We start from the raw sequence: 27,524 nt of genomic DNA on the forward strand, positions 1-27,524 counted from the left end.
TGGGACGTCCCCAAGCAGTGTCAAAAAACGAGGGGTGGGAAATATATCAGTAAAAACAATTTTAACTTCACCCCAAAACAAGCAGAGCTCCTCAACGGAGGAGGTGCAACTTTAAACAGCCGCCGGCAAAAACTAGCGGCTGAAAAAAACATCATAAGATGCACTCACAGCAACCATGTAAATTCTGGAAAAAGCGTGAACGGACGAGCAAATCGCCGCCTCGCACACCTGTGAGACCGACGCATGATGTCGGGAAAAAAAAAAAAAACCCAGGAAGCACCAATTGCCCTGGTCGAAAGTGCCGTGACCGGAAAGGGGGGCCCGCCCTTAGGAGCATAGGCCTGTATGACGGCCTGCCCGATCCACCGAGAAATGGTGGTCGACGAGACCGCCAGGCCCTTTTGTGGACCAGACACCGACACAAAAGAGAGTCAGAAGCTCCGAAATGGAGCCGTAGTAGGCTGGTATACCCGCAAAGCGCGTACCACGCCTAAAGTATGAAAGGCCGAAACCTCCTTCGGAAGAAGGGAAGGTCGCGGGCGCACCATCACCTAATCCTTATGGGGGATCAAGCATGGCGGCTTGCAAGACAAGACCGCCAACTCAGAAACCCCTCTAACAGAGGTAAAGGCCACTAAAGGGGCCACCTTCTGAGATAGTGTCAAGAGAAAATCTCTCTGATGTTTCCAAAAGGAAGGTTCCTGAAGAACCGAGAGCACCAGAGTCAAAACTCATGGGGGAAGAGATGGGCCAAGAGGGGAAAGTATATGACAAACCCCTTGCACACAAAAAAAGGGGACCCACCAGGGAACGGGCCGCAAAAAGGCCACTAAAAGAACACAGCCAAGGCTGAAATCTGCCCCCAAACGGTGCTTTAAGCAATTTTTAGATCCAATCCAAGCTTTAAAAACAGCAGGACCCTGGACATTGAAAGTACGCCCGTGGACGTCACTCCATCCCTTCGCACCAAGAGAGGTGCGACGGTAGATCCTCCGGAAGAAGACTACGGTGCCCTGTTGAGATGACCGAGTCAGACAGACCCTGGTCACCTAAAGTCTGGCTTCCAATAACCATGTTAAGCAAGTCAGTGACTGTACAACAGGAGGAAGTATGGGACCTTGAGACAGGAACCTCCTGCCCTGGCAATCGCCAGGGTGCCTCCGCTACCAGGCGCCCGATATCAGCGTACCAAGGACGCCGAGAGTAATCTGGAGCGATTAGAATCATCGGGATCTCCTCAGCATCCACTCTGTGGAGCGGCCGAGGAAGCAACTACCATGGAGGAATGGCAAAAAAATCACCGATACAGACCCCACAGGGCCACCAGCGCGACTGACGCGTCTGTACAAGATCACTAGACCTGGCCACTAACTGACACCCTTGCGGCGGAGACAAGCTGCCAGGAGATCCATGCCATGTGAGGCTCACCTCCTGCAAGGGAGCCGAAACACCCCAAGCACAAAGACCAGTCGCCCTGGTCCAGCATCTGGCGACTCCAGTAGTCTGCCTGCCGGCATACCTGATGGTAGACTGAAGCCACGGCCGTGGCGTTGTCCGGCTGAAACCAGATTGGTCGACCACAAGGAGAAGCATAGCCTGATCGCCTAAAATAGTAGGACAATGAACAGTAGACAGCACCTGGTATTCCCAGGCGGTCTTCCACCAGGCACTAGCCAGGCCCGACCCTGGGTAGCTACCGAGACCAGACACATTCAAGGAGGTGTGGTCATAGGTCCACGCAAGTCCAGCGACTCAGGGCCGACTGGACCCCCCAGTTTTGTGAACCTCCAGGTTCACAACCCGTGAGCTGGCATTCGTCGTAAACACCGACCACTGGAAGGAAGGAACAACTTCCCGGACCGAAGAGTCGGGAATCTCTGTCACCAACTCAGAGAGACTCTGACTAGGTGGCGCACAGGAATCTAATGATTTCAGAGACAAGAGATTTTTACCACCTGGACAGTAGTTCCACTGGAAAACCAGGGTGTGGAACTGGGAATACTGTACCACCTTGAAGTAGGCTACCCACAGACCATGAACCAGCAGGCGCCCGGAGAGAAGACCGATTGCGTGATGCCAATACCTTCTCCGCAGACTGAAGAGTCTGCAATTTCTCCAGGGGAAGAAGGACCTTTGCCACTGAGGAGTCTGGATCAACACTAGATACTCCAACGCTGAGTCGGAACCTAGCATGCCCATAATTTGAACCCTGGGTCGCACACATGTAGGGCAGGCTTGCTGCCACTGAGCTACACTTTCTGGCCTAAACGTTTAACATCCACCCGAATCTTCGGAGGGTCTGAATGGGAATAACCTATCCACTAGGTCGGAGACAGAAGCTGCTCTCAGAAGAAAGTCGTCAAAGTAGCCAATGAGGCAAAGCCTCGCTGTCCCAACAAAATTCAAATAAGTGCGAGCTCCTAGCTGAAAACCCATGGTGCTGACGCCAGATCAAAAGGGAGGGCCACAGGCTGACAGAGACCCTTCTCTCATCATGAAGCACAGAAAAAAACACTGTGACATGTGCAAAACGGGACATGCATGTATGCGTCCCTGATGTCCGAGGACGTCAGGACATCCCCCGGATGAAGCGCAGCTACCACCGAACAAATGGATTCCATGCGGAACTACCCGACGTTCACAAAGGTATTTAGGGCCTGAGGCCCATAGAAAACCCCAAAACTCTCGTCCTGCAGGAAAGGTAAAATTACCTTGCAGCTTAGCAAATCCCACACTGCCCAAGGCAGACCGACGTGCCGGGAGGGGAAGACACAAGGACAGAACTTTGTTCTGTGGATAGGAGGAAACCCTATCTAGTACTCCGAAGAGACCACCTCGCAGACCCACTAGTCGGAGAGCAGGGAGGTTTCACTGAATTGTGAACCTGCAAGCCGCCCCTCCCACCTAGAGACAGGGAGGGAAGGCTATATACATTGGCAGGATTTGGGTGCCGGCGTGATCGGCTTATGCACCCAGGGACAGATTAGTCCCCCAGCTGGGCCTTTGACGGCCTGGGAGGGTTGCCCCTAAATAATACACACACACATAGTGTGTATGTATATTATGTAGGTGTATGCACACATGTCTTTGGAGGAAACCGGAGTACCCGGAGGAAACCCACACAGACACAGGGAGCGACAATGCAAGCTCCAGGCAGATTGGCGTCAGTGTGCAGATTTGAACCAATGACTCTTTTGCTGCCAAGTAATGGAGTTAAGCACTACACCACCGTGTGCATAAAACCATTCTGAAACAGACGCCCTGGATAACAAGGGCGCAGCATTCAATGAAGCATCACAGACCTATATGAGGCCCTGGACCAGCTGGTCCGCTAGGCTAATAACCTCAGGAGAGAGTCGGTGCTCCTCCACTGTCTGGTGCAAAATGCTCACTCTGTGAGTTGTATACAGCACTAGGGGTCAGGACTACTCCAAGATGGCCGCCGAGCGTTCAGAACGCGGCCACAGGAAAAAGGCCAGCACAATGTAAGCTGCGCCATAGCGTGGCTACGACAAAATGGGCGCCAATGGGAGTTTTCAATGTAATTGAAAAATCTCCCAAAAAATAGCGCCAGCGACCACTGAGACCCCAGTGTAGTGGCCACAATAGGCCGCAAGCCAGACCCCAGCATGGTAAACATGGAACGGGTCAGTACTTCGGATCTTCTATCAGTCAGATCCATACAAGTAGGGGTTCCCGCCCGGCGGTGAGGGACTACAAAAGCCCTCAGTGGCTTTTCTCATTCCGCATCTCAGAAATTATCAAAGAAGGGCACAGAAGGAAAAAACCTACACAGCGGTCTGATTTGTGTGATCCAAAAAAGACCGAGCCCTCAGCGGAAACCCAGCTGCACTATGCAGCTTAGGAGAGTCCCTTGCAGCAGTAAAAAGCGCACCCATAAATGCCTTATTCTGCCTTTTTTTTTTTTTTTTTTAACTAGGTACCTAGTCCATGGCTCCATAACAGAGCATTCCCCAGGGGATAACGGGGGAAGGGGGCACTCTTTTACCGCCCGCCCGCAGTCCACCCCCACCCTGGCACAAACTGTGTCCAGGACTAACAATAAAAACTCTGTGGGAATCACAGGTGCTAACACCTGCTGCCACCACCAGCATGTGGGGAAGGACCCAGATACTGACTCCAATATTTACATATAGTGTGTATTATAATATGCACACCTGTCCATACAAATAGACAAAAGCTCCTAGAGCCCTATTCAGGGCCTCTCACCCACTTGCTGCGCTGACCAGGGGTAACCAGGGGACTCCCTCAGGAGGAGACTGCCCAGCGCTGCCTGTGAGGAAAAGAACCGTGAGGTAACTTTTGCAGGGACCTGTGTTTAAACAGGAAAAGCCTCATAGGGCTGTTTTATTTAAGGACAAGTCACAGATACAGCATAAAAAGCAAAACCATTACAGGTGTCACCAATCAGTCAGCGTCTGCTGAAGTATAATCATAAACATCTGTGCTCATCACAGGGCTTTTTACCTCACAGGAAAGCCCAATACAAAAAAGGAAAACACAGGCCAGATAACACAGTCCCCTCAGGAAGGCCCCCTCCCCCCTGACAGCAGCAATGTTAGCAATGCAGCAAGGGAAAGGAGCAGGGAAGTAAGGGGAAGGGACCCCCGAACCCCAGGAATGCCCAGCTGTACCAACCCACCGAAGCAGGAGGGACTGTACTTACCCGTCCGAGCGAGGACTCGCTGACGCATTCCTGACAGACCTACAACCGCAATGGAGGTAGCTGTCGGCCCGGTCCACTGTGATTGAGACAACACCACAGCCCAGTCATATGTGGACCTCGGAGCAAAGCTCACCGGCCACCTCAGGAGTCATGAGGTATGGCGTGGCAGACCAAGCCTCTTTGCAAAGGTGTGCCCACGCTTGCTGGTCGGACTGAGTAGACTACAAGGATCTATAATATCCAGCCTGTCTCTCAGCCAACAGTTGAAAGAAGATTCTTCAAGAAAAAGTAAAGTAAAATAAAATAAAATTTCTCCTCAGGGCGCTGGGCCCAAAGGGAGCCATACGTCCTTCTCCTTTGCTAGGCAGAACGAAACTGAGGCTGCAAGCTGCAGTGAGGAGGGTTATGTCTGGAGGGACCGCCCCCTGGGCGGGGCTGTTCAACTCTGTTAATGTAACATGTATTTAACTATTTAACATGTTTCTGCCTAGTCCTCTCCTGTAAACAGGGAACATAACCCACTTGTCAAGATTTAAGGAGCTGTGTCCGTCCATGGACGATAAGAGAAATGCCTTGTTTACATAGGCATCTCCTCGTTCTGCCACTGACACGATCGCGGGCCCCCGGCGCACGTGCCCACTATGCCGCAATTTAAAAGGGACGTACAGGTATGCCCATTTGCCCAGCCGTGCCATTGTGCCAACGTAAATCTGCGTGCGCTGGTGGGCAAGGGGTTAAAGGAGAAGTACAGCCAAAGCTCATTTGGCTGTACTTCTCCTGTGGATCACAGGAGTGCAGTTCGTTCTGTGTCACAGAGCCAGTAATGGCTGGGGAAAGACCATGACTATATCAGAAAGCTGCTCCCGCCCTCTCCACAGCCCAGTATTCCAGTGACCCTGGGAGGGGGGGCAGATCAGAGCGGTGACTGACAGTGTTTGATCGTTCAGTTCTCACCCCTAGAGATGGCGGGGGACAGATGCAGCATAGTATCCATGTTGCATCCACTTATGTAAGTATCATTTAAAAAAACGCACGTTTAACTCTACTGAAAGGAGCAGTAAAAGCAGGCAAAATGCTTACCTTTCTTAAGCATTTGTTTAGCTTTGACATAGTTCCCACTTTTTACATATTCATGAAGCCGTTTTTCACAGGAGTCAAATTTTATTGATCCAAGCTGGACAGGGTAAGGTGGTAGAACAATATTTGAACGTGACATTGTATTTCTGGGGAAAGAAAAAATACAGGCATTCGATTACATTAGTAACACAGTTGTCAATGTTTGTGAACATGTTATATATATATATATATATATATATATATATATATATATATATATATATATATATATATATATATATATATATATATATATATATATATATATACACACACACACATACATATACATATATATATATATATATATATATATATATATATATATATATACACACACACATACACATACACACATACACACACGATATATATATTAGCTTACATGCAAACAATGTTTCTTCCCTATATACTAGCATACCCATAACATTTTTATAATTTTAAAGTATTTGCTAGAGGTGAAATGTGATCAGGCCAGCTCACAGGTAAGAACCTCAGCTGATGAGATACTGACCAGACATCATCAATTGTAAGACTGGGTTCATACTATTGCGAATTGGATATGAGTTCCCCTGCATCCAATTCGCATAGCAGGAGATTGTGACCTGGCTCTCTATGAAGTCAGTTCACACATCTCGGCAGCGGCTTCGGTACAAATTGCACAGAAGCCCTGTACGTCTTTTGGTGCATTTCAGGTCCGAATTCAGCCCAAAATTTGGGCTGAAATTGGACCTGAAATGGTGAATGGAGACGCAATGAACTCCTGCTGTGAGCCGCTGCGTTTATTAAGTGTGAACCCAGCCTCACGTCTCAAACTAAAAGCATGAGCTCACAGGCTGAATCTGTCTGTAAGCTGAGGCATGAAGTGCATGTGAAATAAACATTTTTTTTTGGATAGAATAGTGAGATGTTAGAACCCTTGATGGGTCTTGATTGGTGCCTGCATCCATGCTGGGGAGAGTCAACCTCACTGCTGGCCCTGTTAAAGCGGGAGTTCACCCATGTATTAAAAAAAAAAAATTCTCCCCTTAGATTCCTGCTTGTTCGGTCTAGGGGAATCGGCTATTTGTATTAAAATATGAGCAGTACTTACCCGTTTTCGAGCTGCATCTTCTTCCGTCGCTTCCGGGTATGGGTCTTCGGGAGCGGGCGTTCCTTCTTGATTGACAGCCTTCCGAGAGGCTTCCGACGGTCGCATCCATCGCGTCACTCGTAGCCGAAAGAAGCCGAACGTCGGTGCGGCTCTATACTGCGCCTGCGCACCGACGTTTGGCTTCTTTCGGAAAATCGTGACGCGATGGATGCGACCGTCGGAAGCCTCTCGGAAGACTGTCAATCAAGAAGGAACGCCCATTCCCGCAGCCCATACCCGGAAGCGACGGAGAGGATGCATCTCGTAAACGGGTAAGTACTGCACATATTTTAAAACAAATAGCCGATTCCCCTAGAGAAAACGAGCAGGAATCTAAGGGGAAAAAGTGCCCTCTAAGGGTGAACCCCCGCTTTAACAATATTTTTAGTTACAACAAGTGCTAGGAAATCCAACAATTTTGAGTTGTCACAGCAACAGGAGGGTGAGGGGATATTGTGAGAGCTGTCAAAGAAGAGTTATCCCCTCAGTTTTGAGAGATCTGAGTGTGATGCATATAATCAGGTTCAATTATAAATGATGGGCTAATCCAGGCACATTTACCTGACTGTGTTATTTCAAATTCATTGGCAACATTTGCCAGTGTGCTAACCATTGAATGTTGCAAATACAGTTACATAAACCAGAATAAATCCAGATGACAGAAACTAATAAAGAGGTGTTTTTTTTTTTAGCTAGAGAATTACTCATAACTAAATCCATGTGAATGTGGCACATGACCCTTTTTAAATAGAGCTTTCTTTTGGTGGTATTTGATCACCTCTGCGGTTTTTAGTTTTTGCACTATAAACAAAAAAAGACCAACAATTTTGGAAAAAAAATTGGATTTTTGTACTCACCGTAAAATCCTTTTCTCTGAAGTCCATGGACGGACACAGCTTCCTTATACCAGGGGGTGGTCCCTCTGGTCATAACCCCCCACACTGCCATGAGCAGCTCAGTTCGTCAAAAAGCAGTACAAACTAAAAAACAAAAAAAAGAAGTGCTGTGTCCGTCCATGGACTTCAGAGAAAAGGATTTTATGGCAAGTACAAAAATCCTATTTTCTCTTATGTCCATGGACGGACACAGCTTCCTTATACTCTTGACTGTAGGGATGTCGCCAAGCAGTGTCAGAAACGAGGGGGTGGGAACAGCAATGAAAAACCAAACTTCACCCCACCACACTAGAACTCCTCAACAGGGGAGATGCAACCTTAACCACTTGCTTACTGGGCATATATACCCCCCTCCTGCCCAGGTGAAATTTCAGCTTCCGGCACTGTCGCTTTAACTGACAATTGCGCGGTCGTGCGACGTGGCTGCCAAACAAAGTTGACGTCCCTTTTTCCCCCCACAAGTAGAGCTTTCTTTTGGTGGTATTTGATCGCCTGTGCGGTTTTTATTTTTTGCGCTATAAACAAAAAAGTGCGACAATTTTGAAAAAAAATACAATATTTTTAACTTGTTGCTATAATAAATATACCAATTAAAAAAAAAAAAAAAAAAAAAATTCTCAGTTTAGGCCGATACGTATTCTTCTACATATTTTTGGTAAAAAAAAAAAACGCAATAAGCGCAAAAGTTATAGTGCCTACAAAATGGGGGACAGAATTATTATTATTTTTTTTTTTTTACTAGAAATGGCGGCGATCTGCGATTTTTATTGGGACTGGGACTGCGACTTATGGCGGACACATCAGACACTTTTGACACATTTTTGGCGCCATTCACATTTATACTGCAATCAGTGCTATAAATATGCACTAATTACTGTATAAATGTGACTGGCATTGAAGGGGTTAACTTAACACTAGGGGGTGAGGAAGGGGTTTAATATGTTCCCTATATAGTGTTTTAACTGTAGGTGGGGGGGGGGGGGTGACCGATCTGTGTCTTTATGTACAAGAGACACAGATCGGTCTCCTCTCCGGAGACAGGACGCTGTCTCTGTGTGAGCCGGCAATGAGAGATGATCTCATATGTTTACATATGAGATCATCTCTCATTGGCCGCACAGATCGCATCGCAAACGGCCACTCTGATTGGCCGTTCGCGGCGATCTGTAATTGGCTGTGTCCAAGGGACACGGCCAACACAGAGTTTCCCCGCTGCCCGCTCTGGAGCGCGCGCGGGGAACGCCCAAAGGGGCGGACGTCAATTGACGTCCAGTTGGATATTCAGGTCCGCGCTGTAGCCGTCATTCGGCTACAGCGCGGGTCTCAAGAAGTTAAACTGCCACCTGCAAAACTTTGCGGCCGAAGCAGGCATCCGAAGATGCACTAACATGAACCTTGTAAAACTTGGTGAAAGTGTAAACGGACGACCAGGTCACCGCCTTACACACCTGTGAGCCGGACGCTTGATGTCGGAAAGCCCAGAAAGCACCAATTGCCCTGGTCGAATGCGCCGTGACAGGAAAAGGAGGTGCCCACCCTTTCAGGGCTTAAGCCTGAATCGGGATCTGTCTGATCCACCGAAAAATGGTGGCCGACGAGACCGCCAAGCCTTTCTTTGGACCAGATACCGATACAAACAGTGAGTCTGACCACCGAAACTGAGCCGTAGCAGACAGATACACCCGCAGAGCACGTACCACGTGTAAGGAACGTAACGCAGCCTCCACACAAGAATGGAAGTACAATGTCCTCATTAAGATGAAAAGCTGAAACCACCTTTGGAAGAAAAGAAGGCTGTGGCACCGCTTTATCTCTATGAAGGACCAAGTAGGGGGACTTACAAGACAAAGCCGCCAACTCAGAAACCCATCTGACAGATGTAATGGCCACTAGAAAGGCAACTTTCTGAGAGAGCGTCAATAAGGCATTTCTCTGATGTTCTCAAAAGGAGGTTTCTGAAGCACCGAGAGCATCAGGTTCAAATCCCACGGAGGTAGTGGTGGTCGAACCGGAGGAGTGACATGTCAAATCCCTTGAACAAATGTACTCACCAGTGAGTGGGACGCCAAGGGTCGTTGAAAGAAAACAGCTAAAGCTTAAATCTGCCCCTTAGGCTGCATTCACACTATAACGCGGCGTATTTTGCCGCGACAAATTGCGGCGTATTGTACCGCGATTTGCCACAACAAAACGAGTAGTTTTAACCTTTTTTTTTTTTTTTTTACAAAACATTGTTAACATTGTTGTCTATGCCGAATGCCGAAAGCCGCCTGGAAAAAAGGGTCCGAGACTTGTTTTGAGCTTCAGGCGTACAGCGTTTCGGCGTTCGGCGTGGAGATGTGAACCATCTACATAGACATCAATGTTAAATCACCCCTCCAGCGGCACGAGAGTCGGGCGTGAAGGTGTGAATGCAGCCTTAATGGTGCCTAAGGCAAGCTTCTGATTTACACCCCGCTATAAAAACAGCTGGATCCTAGAAACAGAATATGTGCGTGGATGCCACCCCATCATTTCACACAGAGATGTAGGCCTTCCACTTGCGATGGTAAATCTTCCGAGAAGATTTCTTCCGTGCCCTCAGCATGGTGGAAATAACCGAATCCGACAGGCCTCGGCCTCTCAGCACCTGGCTTTTAACAGCCATGCCGTAGTCGCCCACGATGTCGGTCCCCAACAGCGATGGCGATCGCTCGGTCCTGGCGCCTCCATCCTTACTAAGGGAAACAGGTAGTGAAGCCTTGCGTCTTCACTGCCCATTTCCTACTGCGCACGCGCGAATCGCACTTTATGAATGGGCGGCTGCCTCCTGGGATACACACCGTTCCCAGAAGGCAGCGCGGCTCATTCACAAGCAGACACAGCGACGTAGGACGAGCCTGAAGATCCCTCGAGGTGGAAGAAGAGGCAGAAGAGCTACTTCTGCATAGCAATTTTTTTTTTTTTTTTTTTTTTTAAGATTTTTAGGATAAAAAAAAAAACTGGGGGTACTCCACTTTAACTTGTTATATATGAATGTATTATCTAATATTGAGGTCATTAGTATCTAAAATATGCATGTTCTAAGGATTGGAGCCTTTCTTTTAACCACTTCCAAATCGGGTCTATTCTGGCACTCCTCACCTACATGTAAAAATCATATTTTTTTTGCTAGAAAATTACTCAGAACTAGGTCGACTGATACATCGGGCGATATTTGGCATCGGCCGATTATTGTGGAAGCCAGGTCGATTTGCTGTAGCAGAGGATGCAATACAATGACAAGCCCGAGCCTCTGCCACCTCCCCCCAGCAGGAGATCGTGGCCAGCACTAGCTAAGCTCCTCTTCCTTCCCTGCTGAAGTGGAGCCTGCTGGCTGCTTGTATTTTATGTGATTGACGCTGATAAGCTGACCAGCCAATCTGCATGCACCTAGCCCTATCAGGTGCATGCAGATAGATGCCAGAAAGCAGCATGGATGGAGGGTAAGTCACACAAATTCAGTGTGTATTACTGTGACCCCCCTGCAGACTTTATTTAAACTCCTTTTAAAGGGAAACCTGGCATTGAGAAAATGGATGAGGAGGGTGGATATTAGGGTTGTCCCGATACCACTTTTTTAGGACTGAGAACAAGTACCGATACTTTTTTTCAAGTACTCGCCGATACCGAATACCGATACTTTTTTTTAAATGTGTCCCCAAATGCAGCCATGTCCCCATACAAATGCAGCCATGTCCCCCCACATATGCAGCCATGTCCCCACACATATGCAGCCATGTCCCCACACATATGCAGCCATGTCCCCACACATATGCAGCCATGTCCCCCCATATATGCAGCCATGTCCCCCCATATATGCAGCCATGTCCCCCTTATAAGCAGCCACCCCCCATACCTAGATGCTTCCGCGCCGCTTAGTTAATACGAGCGGGGAACATTACAGCTTTCATTTGAATAGCTGTAGTGTTTCCCGCCGCGCTGCGTATAGACACTCCCCCTTGCTCGGGATTGGACAGATCACCCGAGCAAGGGGGAGTGTCTATACACGGTGCGGCGGGAAACACTACAGCTATTCAAATGAAAGCTGTAATGTTCCCCGCCCGTATTAACCCAGCGGCGGCGGGATGCGGCGCGATGCGGCGCGATGCGGTGTAGCGGCAGCGGGGGGGCTTAGTATTCGGCCAGGCATCGGCGGTATTTGCGGGAGTACAAGTACTCCCGCAAATACTCGGTATCGGTCCCGATACCGATACTAGTATCGGTATCGGAACAACCCTAGTGGATATGAGAGTTACATAATGGAAATCCTCTTCACAATGTAACTCTCATCCCCCACACAGTCATCCTCATCCATCTTCACAATGCAATCCTTATCCCCACCCAGCACCATCCATCCCACTCCACAACGCATCCCCACCACCATCCATCCCTCTCCAACGCATCCCCTGCACCATCCCTCTGCACAACGCATCCCCACCCACGCCCAGCACCATCCATCCCTCTCCAACGCATCCCCTGCACCATCCATCCATCCCTCTCCACAACGCATCCCCACCCACGCCCAGCACCATCCATCTCCAACGCATCCCCTGCACCATCCATCCCTCTCCACAACGCATCCCCACCCACCCCTCTCCACAACGCATGCCCCACCCACGCCCAGCACCATCGATCTCCAACGCATCCCCTGCATCATCCATCCCTCTCCACAATGCATCCCCACCCACCCCTCTCCACAACGCATCTCCACAACGCATTCCCCACCCACGCCCAGCACCATAAATCCCTCTCCACAACGCATCCCCACCCACCCCTCTCCACAACGCATCCATCCCTCTCCACAAGGCATCCCCACCCATGCCCAGCACCATCCATTGCACTCCACACACAATGCATCCCCACCCACCCCTCTCCACAATGCACCCCCACCCAGCACCATCCATCCCTCTCCACAATGCATTCACACCCAGCACCATCCATCCCTCTCCACAAGGCTTCCCCACCCACGCCCAGCACCATCCATCCCTCTCCACAAGGCATCCCCACCCACGCCCAGCACCATCCATCCAGTCTCCACAACGCATTCCCCACCCACGCCCAGCTGCCGGCACCATCTATACCTCTCCGCAATGCATCCCCACCCACGCCCATTACAGAGAGGTGGCTGTGGAGGAGGCGCGGTACAGAGAGGTGGCTGTGAAGGAGGAGGGGTACAGAGAGGTGGCTGTGAAGGAGGAGGGGGGTACAGAGAGGTGGCTGTGGAGGAGGGGGGTACAGAGAGGTGGTTCCACAACCTCTACTCAGAACCCCCAAAAATGATATATATATTTTTTAGCAGACACCCTAGGGAATAAAATGGCAGGCATTGTTTCATGAATTAAAAAATAACAAAACAGTAAAGTTAGCCCATTTTTTTGTATAATGTGAAAGATCATGTTACGCCGAGTAAATAGATACCCAACATGTCACACTTAACAATTGCGCACACTCACGGAATGGTGCCAAACTTCGGTACTTAAAAATCTCCAAAGGCGACACTTTACAGGGTTACCAGTTAAGAGGTACAGAGAATGTCTAGTGCTAGAATTGTTGCTCGTGCTCTAACGCACGCGACGATACCTCACATGTGTGGTTTGAACGGCGTTTACATACAGTATGTGGGTGGGACTTGCGTGTGCGTTCGCTCCCGGGCTCGAGCTACCAGGAACAGGGGGGTTTTAAAAAAATACATATAATTTTACTTTCTTTTTATACTTTTTTTTTTAATCACTTTTATTCCTTGTAATAGGAATCGTTTGTGACAAGTCCTCTTTATGGAGATATGCGGGGTCAATAAGACCACACATCTCTCCTCCAGACTGGAAAGCATGAGAAATCGAAAAAAAAAAAATCATGATCTCATGTTTACAACCGCGGCCCGTACGTGACATCACAACGTAGCTGCAGGCATCATTCAGATATTACCACCGAAAGTCAAAGACGTCATATGACGTCCTTGGGCTACAAGCGGTTAAAATAATGTGGGCGTGCACCCGCTGCACAGAGGAGCAGTCATTCTGTGGGTCCGACGGACCCAATGTCTGCCGGCCACCAGCGATAACTCCACAGAGAGGCAAAACAGATATCTGTCAATGTAAACAAGGCAGATCAGCATTCTGACAGGGAAGTACACAGATCGTCTCTTCCTAGTAATCGGGAACAGTGATTTCTGTGTTCTTCCTGTCAGTCCGCCCCCCACAGTTAGAAAATACTTGCAGGAAACATACTTGACCCTTTGATTGCCCCTGAGTTAACCTCTTCCCTGCCAATGTCACTTATACAGTGATCGGTGCATTTTTTTTTTAGCACTGATCACTGTATTGGTGTCATTGGTACCCAAAAAGTGTCACTTAGGGTCAGATTTGTCCATCGCAATGTGGCAGTCCCGCTAAAAATTGCTGATCGCCGCCATTACCAGTAAAAACAATGAAAAAAATTTAAAGTCCATAAACGCTATAACTTTTGCGTAAGACCAATCAATATACGATTATTGGGATTTTTATACCAAAAATATATAGCGGAATTCATATTGGCTTAAATCAGGGGTCTCAAACTGGCAGCCCTCCAGCTGTTGCGGAACTACAAGTCCCATCATGCCTCTGTCTGTCATGTTTGTCACTGTCAGCCTTGCAATGCCTCATGGGACTTGTAGTTCTGCAACAGCTGGAGGGTTGCCAGTTTGATACCCCTGGCTTAAATTGATTTTTTATTTTATTTGGATATGTATTATAATAGAAAAATTGTCGGCCTTTTTTTGTTTATACCGCAGAGGTGATAAAATACCACCAAAACAAAGCTCTATTTGTGGGGGAAAAGGGACATCAATGTTTTTTTTGGTTACAGCGTTGCACGACCACACAATTGTCAATTAATGCGAACGCAGTGCTGTATCGCTAAAACTGGCCTGGTCACTAAGGGGGTAAAAGCGTCTGGGGCAATTATTGTTTTTTTATCAGGACAAGTAGATTGTCATGAGGGACAAGTAGATTAGGCCCCTCAATTCAGTCCCTTGGACAATTAGTAAATGATCACACCCCTGATGGGGACAATCCCCGGTAGTCTCTGGAACTATTGTCCCCAGTGGAAGATACAATTTGGGATTCCCTTTTATGGCCCTTTCACACGGGGCGGATCAGTAATGATCCACTCTGTGTGTCCGCAAAGCTCAGCGGGGATTCTCCGTAAAATCCCAGCTGAGCTGACAGGGCGGTCCCCGCACACTGTGCAGGGACCGCCCTGTCTTTCCTCCGCTCTTCCCATATGGGGGATCGGATGAGCACGGACCGTATGTCCGTGTTCATCCGATCCGGCAGAAAAATCGGATTTTCTTCCGTCCGCAAATGCGGATCTTTGCGGAGGCGGACAAATTACGGGTGTCAGCGGATGAACCCATAATCACATAGGGACCCATGTATGTCCCGTTTTCATCCGCAAACGGACGGATGAAAATGCGGACATACGGTCCGTATGTGTGAAAGGGCCCTAACTTTTAATAATAGTAAACAGGACAAACAGAGAAGGAGAATCTCCCTAACGGGGACACAGACAGCAATAAAAACCTGGCAGGGGTTCTAATTCCTCTCCGCTTTGTCTAAACTTCAAAACAATGTTTGCCTTTATTTATACTTTAAATTCTTCCTACTTTATCCCAAAAAAAAAAACATATTTTTAAAAAGTGTACATAGCAGGATAGAATAATTCTTTACACATTGGTGGCATTTGCTGTTTGTGGGGGTCAGTATTGAACACTAGAAAGAGACATATATGCATACCTACTGTTTGTTATACTGAGGACATCAATGCAAGAAATAAATATAAATGTGAAAAAAAAAAAGAGACATATCTGGGAATTATCCAAATGCTGAGTGAGAATAGATTCCAACATGTCACTTTATTCTGCTCTAGGCAGATAGCAACTTTAAGTATTCTTCCATATCTTTACCGTTACCTCATCCACCAACACCCTTCTTCTTCGTCGTCACAGCACCTTAGAAGGCGCGGGTACATGTCCCGCCACTAGAGGACGTCATCTCATTCCAGCGTGTCTGACTGAGGCGGCCATTTTTCCGAAGACCCGCTAAGCCTAGCAGAACACGCCACAGCCAGCGATATAACATTGTGACGATGATAAAGCTACTTCTTCTGCTAGAATGAGCGACTCCATACTTTAATGCGAACCTAAAAAAACAACTGGCAGAACAGAATTGCTAGAACTACAGTTCGCGTGTCGCTGAATTCGGTCCTTTATAGCGCCGGTCCCGCCCTCTGCTGGGCGTGGCTTGGTCATTTGGCGGCGGTGTGCACGGAAGATCGGTGCGGGGTATGCAGCGGGAGGTGGGCAGCTTTCCTATCGCTCCTGCCATCAGAGCGAGATTGGTGGCTGCAGGCTTCCATACACTGCACGATGTCATAGACTTGGCAGTCAGTGAAGTGGCTGGAGGTAAATGCTGCTGTCACCTGTATGGACAGGATTAACGCTCATCACCAGGACTTGTTATGGGGGTTGCCTTAGCTGGGCTTCATTTGAGAATGCAACACATGAACTCTCCCCAGCCATTTGTAGCCATCTCAACCCTCTTTCTCTCAGAATTGGTGGTATTTGATCACCTCTGCGGTTTCTCTTTGTTGCGCTATAAACAAAAATAGAGCGACAATTTTGAAAATAATGCAATATGTTTTGCTATAATAAATATCCCCCAAAAATATATAAATTATTTTTTTCCCTCAGTTTAGGCCGATACGTATTCTTCAACATATTTTTGGGAAAAAAAATCGCAATAAGCGTTTATTGATTGGTTTGCGCAAAAGTTATAGCATCTAATAATTAGGGCATAATTTTATGGCATTATTATTATTTAATTTTTTCTAGTAATGGCGGTGATCAGCGATTTTTTTTTTTTTTTTTATCGTGACTGCGATATTATGGCGGACACATAGGACACTATTTTGGGAACATTGTCATTTTTACAGCGATCCGTGCTATAAAAATGCACTGATTGCTGTGAAAATGACACTGGCAGTGAAGGGGTTAACCTGTAGGGGGCGCCAAAGGAGTTAAGTGTTTCCTAGTGAGTCATTCTAACTGTTAGGGAGCGTGGGTTGGTGTGTGACGTCACTGATCGTCGTTCCCTATGACAGGGAACAGACGATCAGTGACACTCTCACTAGGAAGCACAGGGAAGGTGTGTTTACACTTACCTCTCCCTGTTCTTCAGCTCTGTGACCTGATCGCAGGACACCGGTGGCGCAGTCACGGAGCTCAGGACCGGGTCGCAAGCACGCTGCCGGCGGCGTGCGCACTAGATCTACGGCTGGGCTCTTAAAGGGGTTTTCCACCCATTTTTTAAGTTTATTAAAAGTCAGCAGCTACAAAAAGTGTAGCTGCTGGCTTTTAATAAACTGACACTTACCTGCTCCACGTTCCAGCGACGCGCCGGCCGGGGCTCCGCTCCTCTTCCCCCCGGCCGGCGTCTTGATTGTCACTGTGGGCACCCGGCCGTGACAGCTTTCGGCTTCACAGCCGGGCACCCACTGCGAATGCGCGAGCGGCACTGCGCGTGCGGCCCAGCGCTGCGCTGTTTGATTGGACAGGCGATTGCCTAGGACCTGTCACGTGTCCTAGGCGATCGCCTACAGGGAGGGGCTGCCAAAAGGCAATATGACGTATCGCCTTTGCAGCCCCTCAGAGGAAGTGGGACAGGAAGTCCCCTTCTCCTGAAGCCCCCACTCCCCCCCAAAAAAAATTACATGCCAAATGTGGCATGTAAGGGGGCGAGGAGTGGGTTAAGCGGAGGTAAATTTTTAGGGTGGAACTCCTCTTTAAAGTGAAGTTCCACCCTGAAAAAAAAAATACACAAATGCTGCAAAAAAATTGAAAAAAACTTTTTTATACTCACCCGAAATACCTGTTGCTATGTGGATGTTCCTAATCTGCCTCTTCCTTATCCGCGGTGGGTCTTCTTCCGCATCCTCTTCTAGTGAATGGGGCGCGCTGCCTTCTGGGAACTGTGTGTAATCCCAGAGAGCAGCCGCCCATTCACAAATCGTTGCGAGACATGCGCAGTAGGAAACGGGCAGTAAGACTTCACTGCCTGTTTCCATTAGTGAGGATGGCGGCGCGGGACCTGCAGTGATCGGGGGGGGGGGGCATCATCGCAAGCGAGTAGGACAGGTAAGTGTCCTTATTAAAAGTCAGAAGCTACAGTGTTTGTAGCTGCTGACTTTTAAAAAAAAGGCAACGTACCTGTACATGCCTTTGCCCAGCCGTGCCTCTCTGCCGACGTATATCGTCGTGTGGCGGTCCTTAAGCAGTTAATCCCCTTCTGGGGAATTCTCCCACACTTTCTGTGTTCTTACCTAGGTGAGAATGACATCTACTCTCCAAAGCCTCCTGGGATATCTGTCGCTTGTCCCATGGACAGTGGGGTATTCTAATGTGTATCATCAGGTGGGTGCCTGTCTCTTAGGCCTCATTTATACAGGGGGGGAGTGGAACCTCCGCTCATTATACTCCCCCCCCCCCCCTTCGGTGCCACGTTTGGCACTCTGGGGGGAGGATACCTGTCTTCCACAGGTATCCTGTCCTCCCTTCTGGGAACCTTAGTTGCGGATATTTTTGTCACCTTCCCCACAAGATGGCCGAGGCAGTTACCGGCCCGCGCTGCATTCTGGGGTTTGTAGGCAGGGCGCGCAGCACGTCAGGGGATGTTTTTTTTTTACAGTGGAGGATGTCGGCAGCGGCGGCCGCCGATTGGCTGTTACAGGCCCGCTGGTTGGCTGCCGCGCTGGGTGTACCAAGATGGCCACGGCTCCGGAGCTAGGCCGAAGCCGCGGCCTTTCCTGATGCTGTGACGGATTGCCGCCGCGGTCACAGCATCAGGAAAGGCTTTGGCCTAGCTCCGGAGCCGTGGCACCGCTAGCGGCCATGTTAAATATCTGCCTAATTTTGGATAAAAATCGACCGATGCAGATTTCTCCAAAACTGCCAAATATCGGTCGATCTCTAGTGTCGATGGAAATGGGCTGAAGTTTAAATTTTATAGATTGTGGTATATTTGTATTATTGTCACCTTTTTGATTTGTAGGGACGGGCTTGGTGGTTTTATTTTGCTGAATTGTTTCACGGATATTTTTGACTTTTTTAATTAAAATCCGATAATTCAGTGCAAAAATCTTGAGTATCATGATTCTGAGCCTCTAGGCAGGCTGGATTCATGTTTTGCGCGACTAAGTTGAAGAGCTCATGCGGACGATTCAGGGCTTTTGCGAGGATGATTGAGAAGTTTACTTTTTTTGCTTTGAAGATTTCTTTATGATATTTCTTCGTGATTAATTTGTAGATTTTGTGGGTTTCAGTAGTTGGGTTTCTTCTCCAGGCGCCTTCCGCTCTTCTGCGTTCTTGCTTCAATAGTGTGAGAGCGTCACTGAACCAGCCGGAGTTGTTTTTTCGTATGAGCGTTCTGCGTTTTGGAGCGATTTAGTCTGCAGTCTGTAGTAAAGCTTTGTGGAGCTCCACCCTATTTTTAAACATTTGTTTAATCAAAATGCAGTACAAAACTGACGTTTTTTTTTTTTTTTTCTGTGACAGTACCTTTTGATTACAGCATCTGTCGCTCGGCTTCCTGTCCCCTCTTCTGCGGGTAGTGCATCATATCCTTCTCATTGCTCCCAGGAGTCATTGCGGAGTCTCGCCGCCATCTTGTTACACCCCACACTCCTGCACAGTAATGATAGAGTGAGGGGCAAGCGGACATCTTGTTACACCCACCAGAGTTTTAGATTTCACAGTTATTTTCAACACAAAACTTAGAGCTTATATGCTTAAATACAGTATCCGTTTTGTGTTTAAAATAACTGAAGTCTAAAACTCCGGTGGGTGTAACAATATGTCCGCTTGCCCCCTTCTCACTATCATTACTGTGCAGGAGTGCGGGGTGTAGTAAGATGGCGGGAACGAGAGGCGGTGAATGCTGGGAGTTCAGCATTCACCAAAACAAGGAAGTAAGTGCTTGTGGGCTTCTCATGCCCACAAGCAAAATGGAAATGGCTTTCCTGACAAAATAAAAGTTATGATTTCAGACTAAATCGCTGTGCGGATGATTAGAAACGGCAGAGAAGTGAGTACTCATTTGATATTCTTTCAATAATATAATGGCAAAAAAAAAGGGAGGGGGCGCGGGAAATGCGCTTTAATGGAATTGAGTATTTCCACTGTCGATTGATTTTGGTTTATTGTTGTTATTTTATTTGATAATGTGGTTTTGAAGAGTTCTGAGTGGAGTTTCTTCTGGGATCTTGTCCAGTGTGATGTTAACGGGTTTGTCTTTTTTTTAAAGACAGTATTGTTGATTATTTTTTAGTTGATTGCATGGTGATCTGTCCAGGGTAACGGTCTATTCTCCATTATGTTAATGTCTATATCCTGTTTGAAGATAAGATCGAGGGTATGACCTAATACATGCGTGGGTGCACCTATTAGTTGCTGCAGACCTAGTCCTTCTAATTGGTCAATGCAGGCCTTGGCAATGGGATCCTGTGGGGAATTAGCCCAGAGGTTGAAGTCTCAGAGTAGCAGGAGGTGTTTGGTGTTCAATGTATACGTTGAGATAAATTCCGTTAGTGATGTGAGGAGATGCGTCTTTGGTCCTGGCCGTCTATAGCACAGAATATGTGAACGGTGTCCTGGGGTGTTGTTTGTAGTTGCAGAGTAAGGCTGCATTCACATCTATGCGACAGCGGCGTACGTGGCGTATTTTGCCGCGAGTGTGTATCTTTTTTTTTTTTTTTTTTCAGATTCTTCCCATTGCTGTCAATGGGCGAACGGCAATGTCGCCTGAAAAAAAGGGTCCGGGACTTTTTTTCAGGCGACAGGCGTTCGGCGTCTATGAGATGTGAACCATCTCCATAGACAGCAATGGGAATTCTCCCCTCTAGTGGCAGAAGCGTCCTGCGTCGGGTGTTTTGTCTAGAGGTCGACCGATATATCGGTCGGCCTATATATCGGCCGATATTTGGCCATTTTTAAGTAATCGGCATTGGCCGATTATTGTGGAAGTCAGGCCGATTCGCGGCCGCCAGCAGTACTGACCAGGGCCCCGCTCCCGCAGCATGTGAAATGAATCATTCACCTGCGCGGCAGCTGGCCACTGTAGAGGAGAAGGGAGGGAGAAAAAGTTTCACTGGCACCGCACTGCCCCGCCCCCCTCCCCCGGCGAGCTGTAGCAGAAGAACAATAACATCATGTGACAAGCCCGAGCCTCTGCTTCCTGACTAGTAACTCCCCCCAGCAGGAGATCGTGGCCAGCACTAGCTAAACTTCTCTTCCCTGCTGAAGGGAGCATGCTGGCAGCTTGTATTTTTTTTGTGATAGACGCTGATGAGCTGACCAGCCAATCTGCATGCACCTAGCCCTATCATGTGCATGCAGATTGGCTGGTCAGCTCATCAGCGTCCATCACAAAAAAAAATTACAAGCAGCCAGCATGCTCCCTTCAGCAGGGAAGGAAGAGAAGCTTAGCTAGTGCTGGCCACGATCTCCTGCTGGGGTCGAGTTACTATAGTAGTCAGGCAGCAGAGGCTCCGGCTTGTCTCATGCTAATGATATTGTATAAATACCAGGAAGCAGCATGGATGGAGGGTACATCACAGAAATTGTGTGTGTTACTGTCCCCCCCCCCCCCCTGCAGACTTTTGTTTAAAGGGAAACCTGGCTGAGGTTGACAGGCTGGCATTGAGAAAATGGATGAGGATGACTCTGGGTGGATATGAGAGTTACATTGTGGAGATCCTCTTCACAATGTAACTCTCATCCCCACAGAGTCATCCTCATCCATCTTCACAATGCAACATAATCATCTTCATCCCCACCCAGCACCATCCATCCCTCTCTAACGCATCCCCTGCACAATCTATCCCTTTCCACAACACATCCCCACCCACACCCAGCACCATCCATCCCTCTCCACAAAGCATCCACACCCACGCCAAGCACCATCCATCCCACTCCACAATGCATCCCCACCCACCCCTCTCCAACGCATTACCACAACACATCCCCACCCACGCCCAGCACCATACATCCCTCCACAACGCATTACCACCCACCCCTCTCCACAACGCATCACCACAACGCATCACCACCCACACCAAGCACCATCCATCCCACTCCACAACGCATCCCCACCCACGCCTAGCACCATCCACCCTCTCCACAACACATGGCTGTGGAGGAGGCGGGTACAGAGAGAGGTGGCTGTGGAGGAGGGGGGGTTCAGAGAGGTGGCTGTGGAGGAGGGGGGGTTCAGAGAGGTGGCTGTGGAGGAGTGGGGGGTTCAGAGAGGTGGCTGTGGAGGAGGGGGGGTTCAGAGAGGTGGCTGTGGAGGAGGGGGGGTTCAGAGAGGTGGCTGTGGAGGAGGGGGGGTTCAGAGAGGTGGCTGTGGAGGAGGGGGGGTTCAGAGAGGTGGCTGTGGAGGAGGGGGGGTTCAGAGAGGTGGCTGTGGAGGAGGGGGGGTTCAGAGAGGTGGCTGTGGAGGAGGGGGGTTCAGAGAGGTGGCTGTGGAGGAGGGGGGGGTTCAGAGAGGTGGCTGTGGAGGAGGGGGGGGTTCAGAGAGGTGGCTGTGGAGGAGGGGGGGTTCAGAGAGGTGGCTGTGGAGGAGGGGGGTTCAGAGAGGTGGCTGTGGAGGAGGGGGGGTTCAGAGAGGTGGCTGTGGAGGAGGGGGGGTTCAGAGAGGTGGCTGTGGAGGAGGGGGGGTTCAGAGAGGTGGCTGTACAGAGAGGTGGCTGTAGAGGAGGGGGGTACAGAGAGGTGGCTGTAGAGGAGGGGGGTACAGAGAGGTGGCTGTAGAGGAGGGGGGTACAGAGAGGTGGCTGTAGAGGAGGGGGGTACAGAGAGGTGGCGGTAGAGGAGGGGGTACAGAGAAGTAGCTTTACAGCCCTCTCTGTACCCCCCTCCTCCACAACCACCTCTCTGTACCCCCCTCCTCCACAACCACCTCTCTGTACCCCCCTCCTTAAAATGACTAAGACTGTATTTTTTTTTATTTTTTAATAATTATGAGGTGGCACTAATGGGCTGAACTGGTAGGCAGTGATGAGGGTGCACTGACAGGCTGAACTGGTGGACACTAATGAGGTGGCACTGTTGGACACTGATAGGCTACACTTTACCTCTCCACCCTAAACAATAACCTCCTCCCCAACCTAGATTTTCTGAGATAATGAAAAAAAAAAAATATATCGGCCGCAAAAAATCGGCCTAAAATATCGGCCGCCCCAATTTTGAAATATCGGCATCGGTATCGGCCAGAGAAAAACCCATATCGGTCTACCTCTAGTTTTGTCGCATAAATGTGAATGGAGCCTAAGAGTTTTCATGGATGGCAGTGAACTCTGTAGGTCTGGTTTGATGAGCGCAAGGTGAGACTTGTATATCACTGCCAGGCTTCCTCCTCTTTGCCCATGTCTATTTTCGGTTATGATACCATAATTCTCTGGCACAAGTTCTCCAAGAATGGTGTTGCAATCCAATGTTAGCCAACTTTACGTAATGAAGGGGCAGTCTAAGTTGTCCTGGGTGATGAGGTCGTGTATTTTCTGTCTATGATTGACTGCGAATCTCACTGAGGGTTCTGGGGAGAGCGATGCCTGGCAGTTCTGCGGGAGAAAGAGGGAGGAAAAGGTATAAAAGGGGCAGTGGGAGGAGGATGGATTAGGCCTCAGCCGCGGTCTGTCCTATACAGCCAGGCTTAAGTGTAAGTCACTCGGGCGGCATGGAACAGGTGACAGATGCGGCTGGGGTAGGCTATTGTTTGGTAGGGGAGGGCTGGGAGAAAGAGACCGTGTCAGGTGGACCATAGACCGGTACATGCAGGGCAGAGATTTAGAGGTTGGATGCTGGATGAAGGGAAGCTGGGTGAACCTGCCTGCCAAAGTATGCTAAGAAAATATCCCCCATACCATTACACAACCCGCCTGAACCATTGATACAAGGCAGGATGGATCCATGCTTTCATGTTGTTTATGCCACATTCTGACCCTACCAACTGAATGTCACAGCTGTAATCGAGACTTATCAGACCAGGCAACGTTTTTCCCAACCTTCTATTGTTTAATTTTGGTGAGCCTGTGCAAATTGTAGCCTCCGTTTCCTGTTCTAAGCTGACAGGAGTGGCACCCGGTGTGGTCTTCTGCTTCTGTAGCCCGTCTGCTTCAAGATTCTATGTGATGTGCATTCAGAGATGGTATTCTGCATACCTTGGTTGTAACGAGACAGCAAGTGAGGTCAGGAAACAGGCTGAGGTCAGGCTCAGGTGGACAGCAGGGTGTAACAAATGGGCAGACAGTAAGAAAGGTGTGGAGAGCATGCCATGATCAGCAACAGAATAGATCCAGAAACAGGGTCAATAACAGAATGTAAGAACCATGGAGTCAGCTCAAGGTCACAGAAATAGCTGAGGATCATCGGCAACTTTCCCAAGTCATGCTGGGGTTTAAAGCGGTGGTAAACCACACCCCTTTTTTTTATCCTGCAAGGTAATGGCATAATGTGTTGGTATGCATTGCATGCTAGCACATTATAAAATACTTGCCTTCGAACGAAGCCCTCCAGTGGTGCGCTGACAGGGCTTCCATCTTCACCCGGTCTTCCTTCTGGTTTTGCATGCTCCAACCATCTGATTGGCTGTCCTGCAAATTCATCACATTCACATGGGAGTCACGGACCAAGGCACAGGGCTCTGAAGGAACAGCACGGGCTGCATGCAGTGTGAATATCTCCTAAACAGTGCAGATTTTTGAGATATTCACCTTACCTACAGGTAAGCCTTATTATAGAGCGTTTACTTCCACTTTAAATAGGCAGAGTGGTGCCTGTGCTAGTGTTGGATTTGCAGTGTAGACCCCAAGTTCCTAGGTCCCATACTACAGTATAAACATGTGCTCGCATTAATTCTTGTGCTTAATGACAGACTTGACCTTCCTGGCATGCAAATTCTCACAACCTTTTTTTTTTATTTTTTTGTAAAATATTGTTTTAAATGCTTCCTGCCCAGATGTCACTTTACAATACAGCCCTGTTATCCTGGGTGGATGTGAAATGATGTCCTCCCAGGATCATGCCTCGCAACCCCCACGTGTCAACCTTCCGGCGCGATCTGTCATCGTTGGACACAGCAAATGACAGATCAGTCTACCAGCCCACTGCCAGTACCATGTGATCGCTGTGACCAATCACAGCAGATCACATAACAATTTTGTGTACAATGAATGGCTTTGATTAATGACACTTATTGTGTAATACTGTATTGATCTCTTTGATTGTTTAGTGATCACATGGTACAGACAGGGCCATGTGATCATAAACAATCAGTGTTTAAAAAAAAAAAAAATCCTGATCACCTCCCCAGAGTATTAGTGCGGGAGTTCTTTTTTCCGGCAAGGAGCTCTTATTTTGCGGCAGCATCCGCCGGCGCCGGACCTTCAGAGCGCATGCGTCGCTAATGTCAGCGGCTGCATGCAAGGTCAGTATCTCCTAAATTGTACAGGTTTAGGAGATATTCTTTTTACCTACAGGTAAGCTTTTTTTTTTTATAGGCTTACCTATAGGTATAAACAGTGTTTTAAGTAACGGCGTTAAAATAAACGCTGTTACCTAACGATGCCCCTTTTGAGGGTAACAAGTAATCTACCAGATTACTCTTCCCCTCGCGGTAACGCCGTTCCCATTACTTGGACGGCGTTACCGCAATTACACCTACCTGTGTGTCAGCCGCCGGCCATCCATTATTTAAAAAAGCGCGCCTCCTCTGACTGTTCCGTGATAGGCGGAACACTAATTTTCCCAGCAGAGCCTCTGTTTAGTGTTCAGCCTATCACGGATGCCTTCTCATCCTCGGCCTCGGACGAGAGGACATCCGTGATAGGCGTCTGACATCTCGGCAAACAGGAGAAGGTAGGGAGATCGTCGAGGCATGTTACAGATGGCACAGTGAGGCATGTTACAGATGGCACAGTGAGGCATGTTACAGTCTGTAACATGCCTCACTGTGCCATCTGTAACATGCCTCACTGTGCCATCTGTAACATGCCTCACTGTGCCATCTGTAGCTTACAGATGGCACCGTGAGGCATGTTACAGATGGCACCGTGAGGCATGTTACAGATGGCACCGTGAGGCATGTTACAGATGGCACCGTGAGGCATGTTACAGATGGCACCGTGAGGCATGTTACAGATGGCACAGTGAGGCATGTTACAGATGGCACAGTGAGGCATGTTACAGATGGCACAGTGAGGCATGTTACAGATGACACAGTGAGGCATGTTACAGATGGCACAGTGAGGCATGTTACAGATGGCACAGTGAGGCATGTTGTAGAATATAAAAAAAAAAGTCAGTTACTTTGCTGAGTAACTACCGTATTTATCAGGGTATTGCGCGCTCCGGTGTATAGCGTGCACCCCTAATGTTGACCTGAAATTCCTGTAAAAAAAAAACATTTTATTACTTACAGTTACTTGCAGTTTTGGTGTCTTGCCAGGCCTCCAACGGCGGCCTTGTCCGGTCCGGCGGCCTCGGTGGTGTCCTCCCCGCTTCTCCCGCGCTGTCTCCGAGTCGAATCCCCGCTTCCCGCGCTGTGTTTGAATGCCGTCGCCGACATATACCGAGCGCAGTACACTCGGGCACGCTCGGCTTCTCATGCATAAACGTCACAGAGTGTGACCACGAGCCTGGCCGATTGTACCCGAGTGTACTGCGCTCGGTATATGTCGACGGCGGCGTTCAAACTGAGCACGGGTATCGGCGTATATCGCGCACACACGATTTTCCCCTTATTTTAAGTATATGCCAATAAATACGGTAATTACTTTTTCAATGTAGTAACTGAGTCACTAACGCAATTACTTTTTCAGAGGAGTAATTTGTAACTGTAACCAGGGCTGTGGAGTCGGAGTCGAGGGAAATTTTGGGTACCTGGAGTCGGAGTCGGCAAACAATGCTCCGACTCCTACTAAATTTAGATTGGAATAAAAAAAAAAAAAAGCAAGTTTAAATGTCCCAATTCACAAAAAGTTCTAATTAATGACTTCTCTACTGTAAGAATAAAGACCAATGCATGCAGTGCCTCACGTAACCGCAAAACGAACACGTTAAGTGACCGTGAAGAAGCATGCTTTTCATGTGCTTCACTATATGGCACACAACGCACAATTAGGAGCTGCAATACTTATACTTTCCATAGTGATGTGTTCTGCTTTTACAGGGAACGCATGTTAGAGAACCAGTAAGTGTCCAAATAAAAAAATTCCAACAGGAGTTTTATAAAGCACTAAAAGAAGTTGAAAAGTATGATCGCTCATCAAAACTTACTGTTGAAGAAGCCATCCTTGTTTATCCAGAGATCGTTAGTGATGTGGCCAGAATAGTTACTGCAATGCCACCCACCCAAGTCAGTGTCGAAAGATTATTTCTTTATCGTTACATCACGGGACACAGAGCGGCATTCATTACTATATGGGTTATATGGAGTACCTTCAGGTGTTGACACTGGCAATCTCAAACAGGAAATGCCCCTCCCTATATAACCCCCTCCCATAGGAGGAGTACCTCAGTTTTTACGCCAGTGTCTTAGGTGTTGGTCATGGTTTAGCTTGCCTCCGCATCCTTGGGATTAGG

General features: G+C 48.5%; 2 protein-coding genes across 9 annotated transcripts in view; one reads left to right on the forward strand and one right to left on the reverse strand.

Annotated features, from left to right (window-relative positions):
* Positions 1 to 16,066, reverse strand: part of TEX14 (testis expressed 14, intercellular bridge forming factor) — a 639,745-nt gene extending 623,679 nt beyond the window's left edge. For all 5 annotated transcript variants that reach the window (XM_040336821.1, XM_040336817.1, XM_040336820.1 and 2 more), the window contains exons 1-2: positions 15,801 to 16,066; positions 5,768 to 5,910 (exon numbers count right to left, since the gene is read on the reverse strand). In XM_040336821.1, the coding sequence (XP_040192755.1) occupies positions 5,768 to 5,910; positions 15,801 to 15,859 (202 nt within the window). In that variant the 5' untranslated portion in view covers positions 15,860 to 16,066. The remainder of the gene's footprint in view (positions 1 to 5,767; positions 5,911 to 15,800) is intronic.
* A 45-nt stretch (positions 16,067 to 16,111) lies between these two features.
* RAD51C (RAD51 paralog C) overlaps positions 16,112 to 27,524 on the forward strand; it is a 156,347-nt gene continuing 144,934 nt past the window's right edge. For 3 of the 4 annotated variants that reach the window (XM_040336823.1, XM_040336825.1, XM_040336824.1), the window contains exon 1: positions 16,112 to 16,292. In XM_040336823.1, coding sequence (XP_040192757.1) covers positions 16,175 to 16,292 — 118 coding nt within the window. In that variant the 5' untranslated portion in view covers positions 16,112 to 16,174. The remainder of the gene's footprint in view (positions 16,293 to 27,524) is intronic. The other variant, XM_040336822.1, reaches the window with a different exon arrangement.

Source organism: Rana temporaria, chromosome 2 (genome assembly GCF_905171775.1).
Source record: "Rana temporaria chromosome 2, aRanTem1.1, whole genome shotgun sequence".
Classification (NCBI taxonomy): Eukaryota; Metazoa; Chordata; class Amphibia; order Anura; family Ranidae; genus Rana; species Rana temporaria.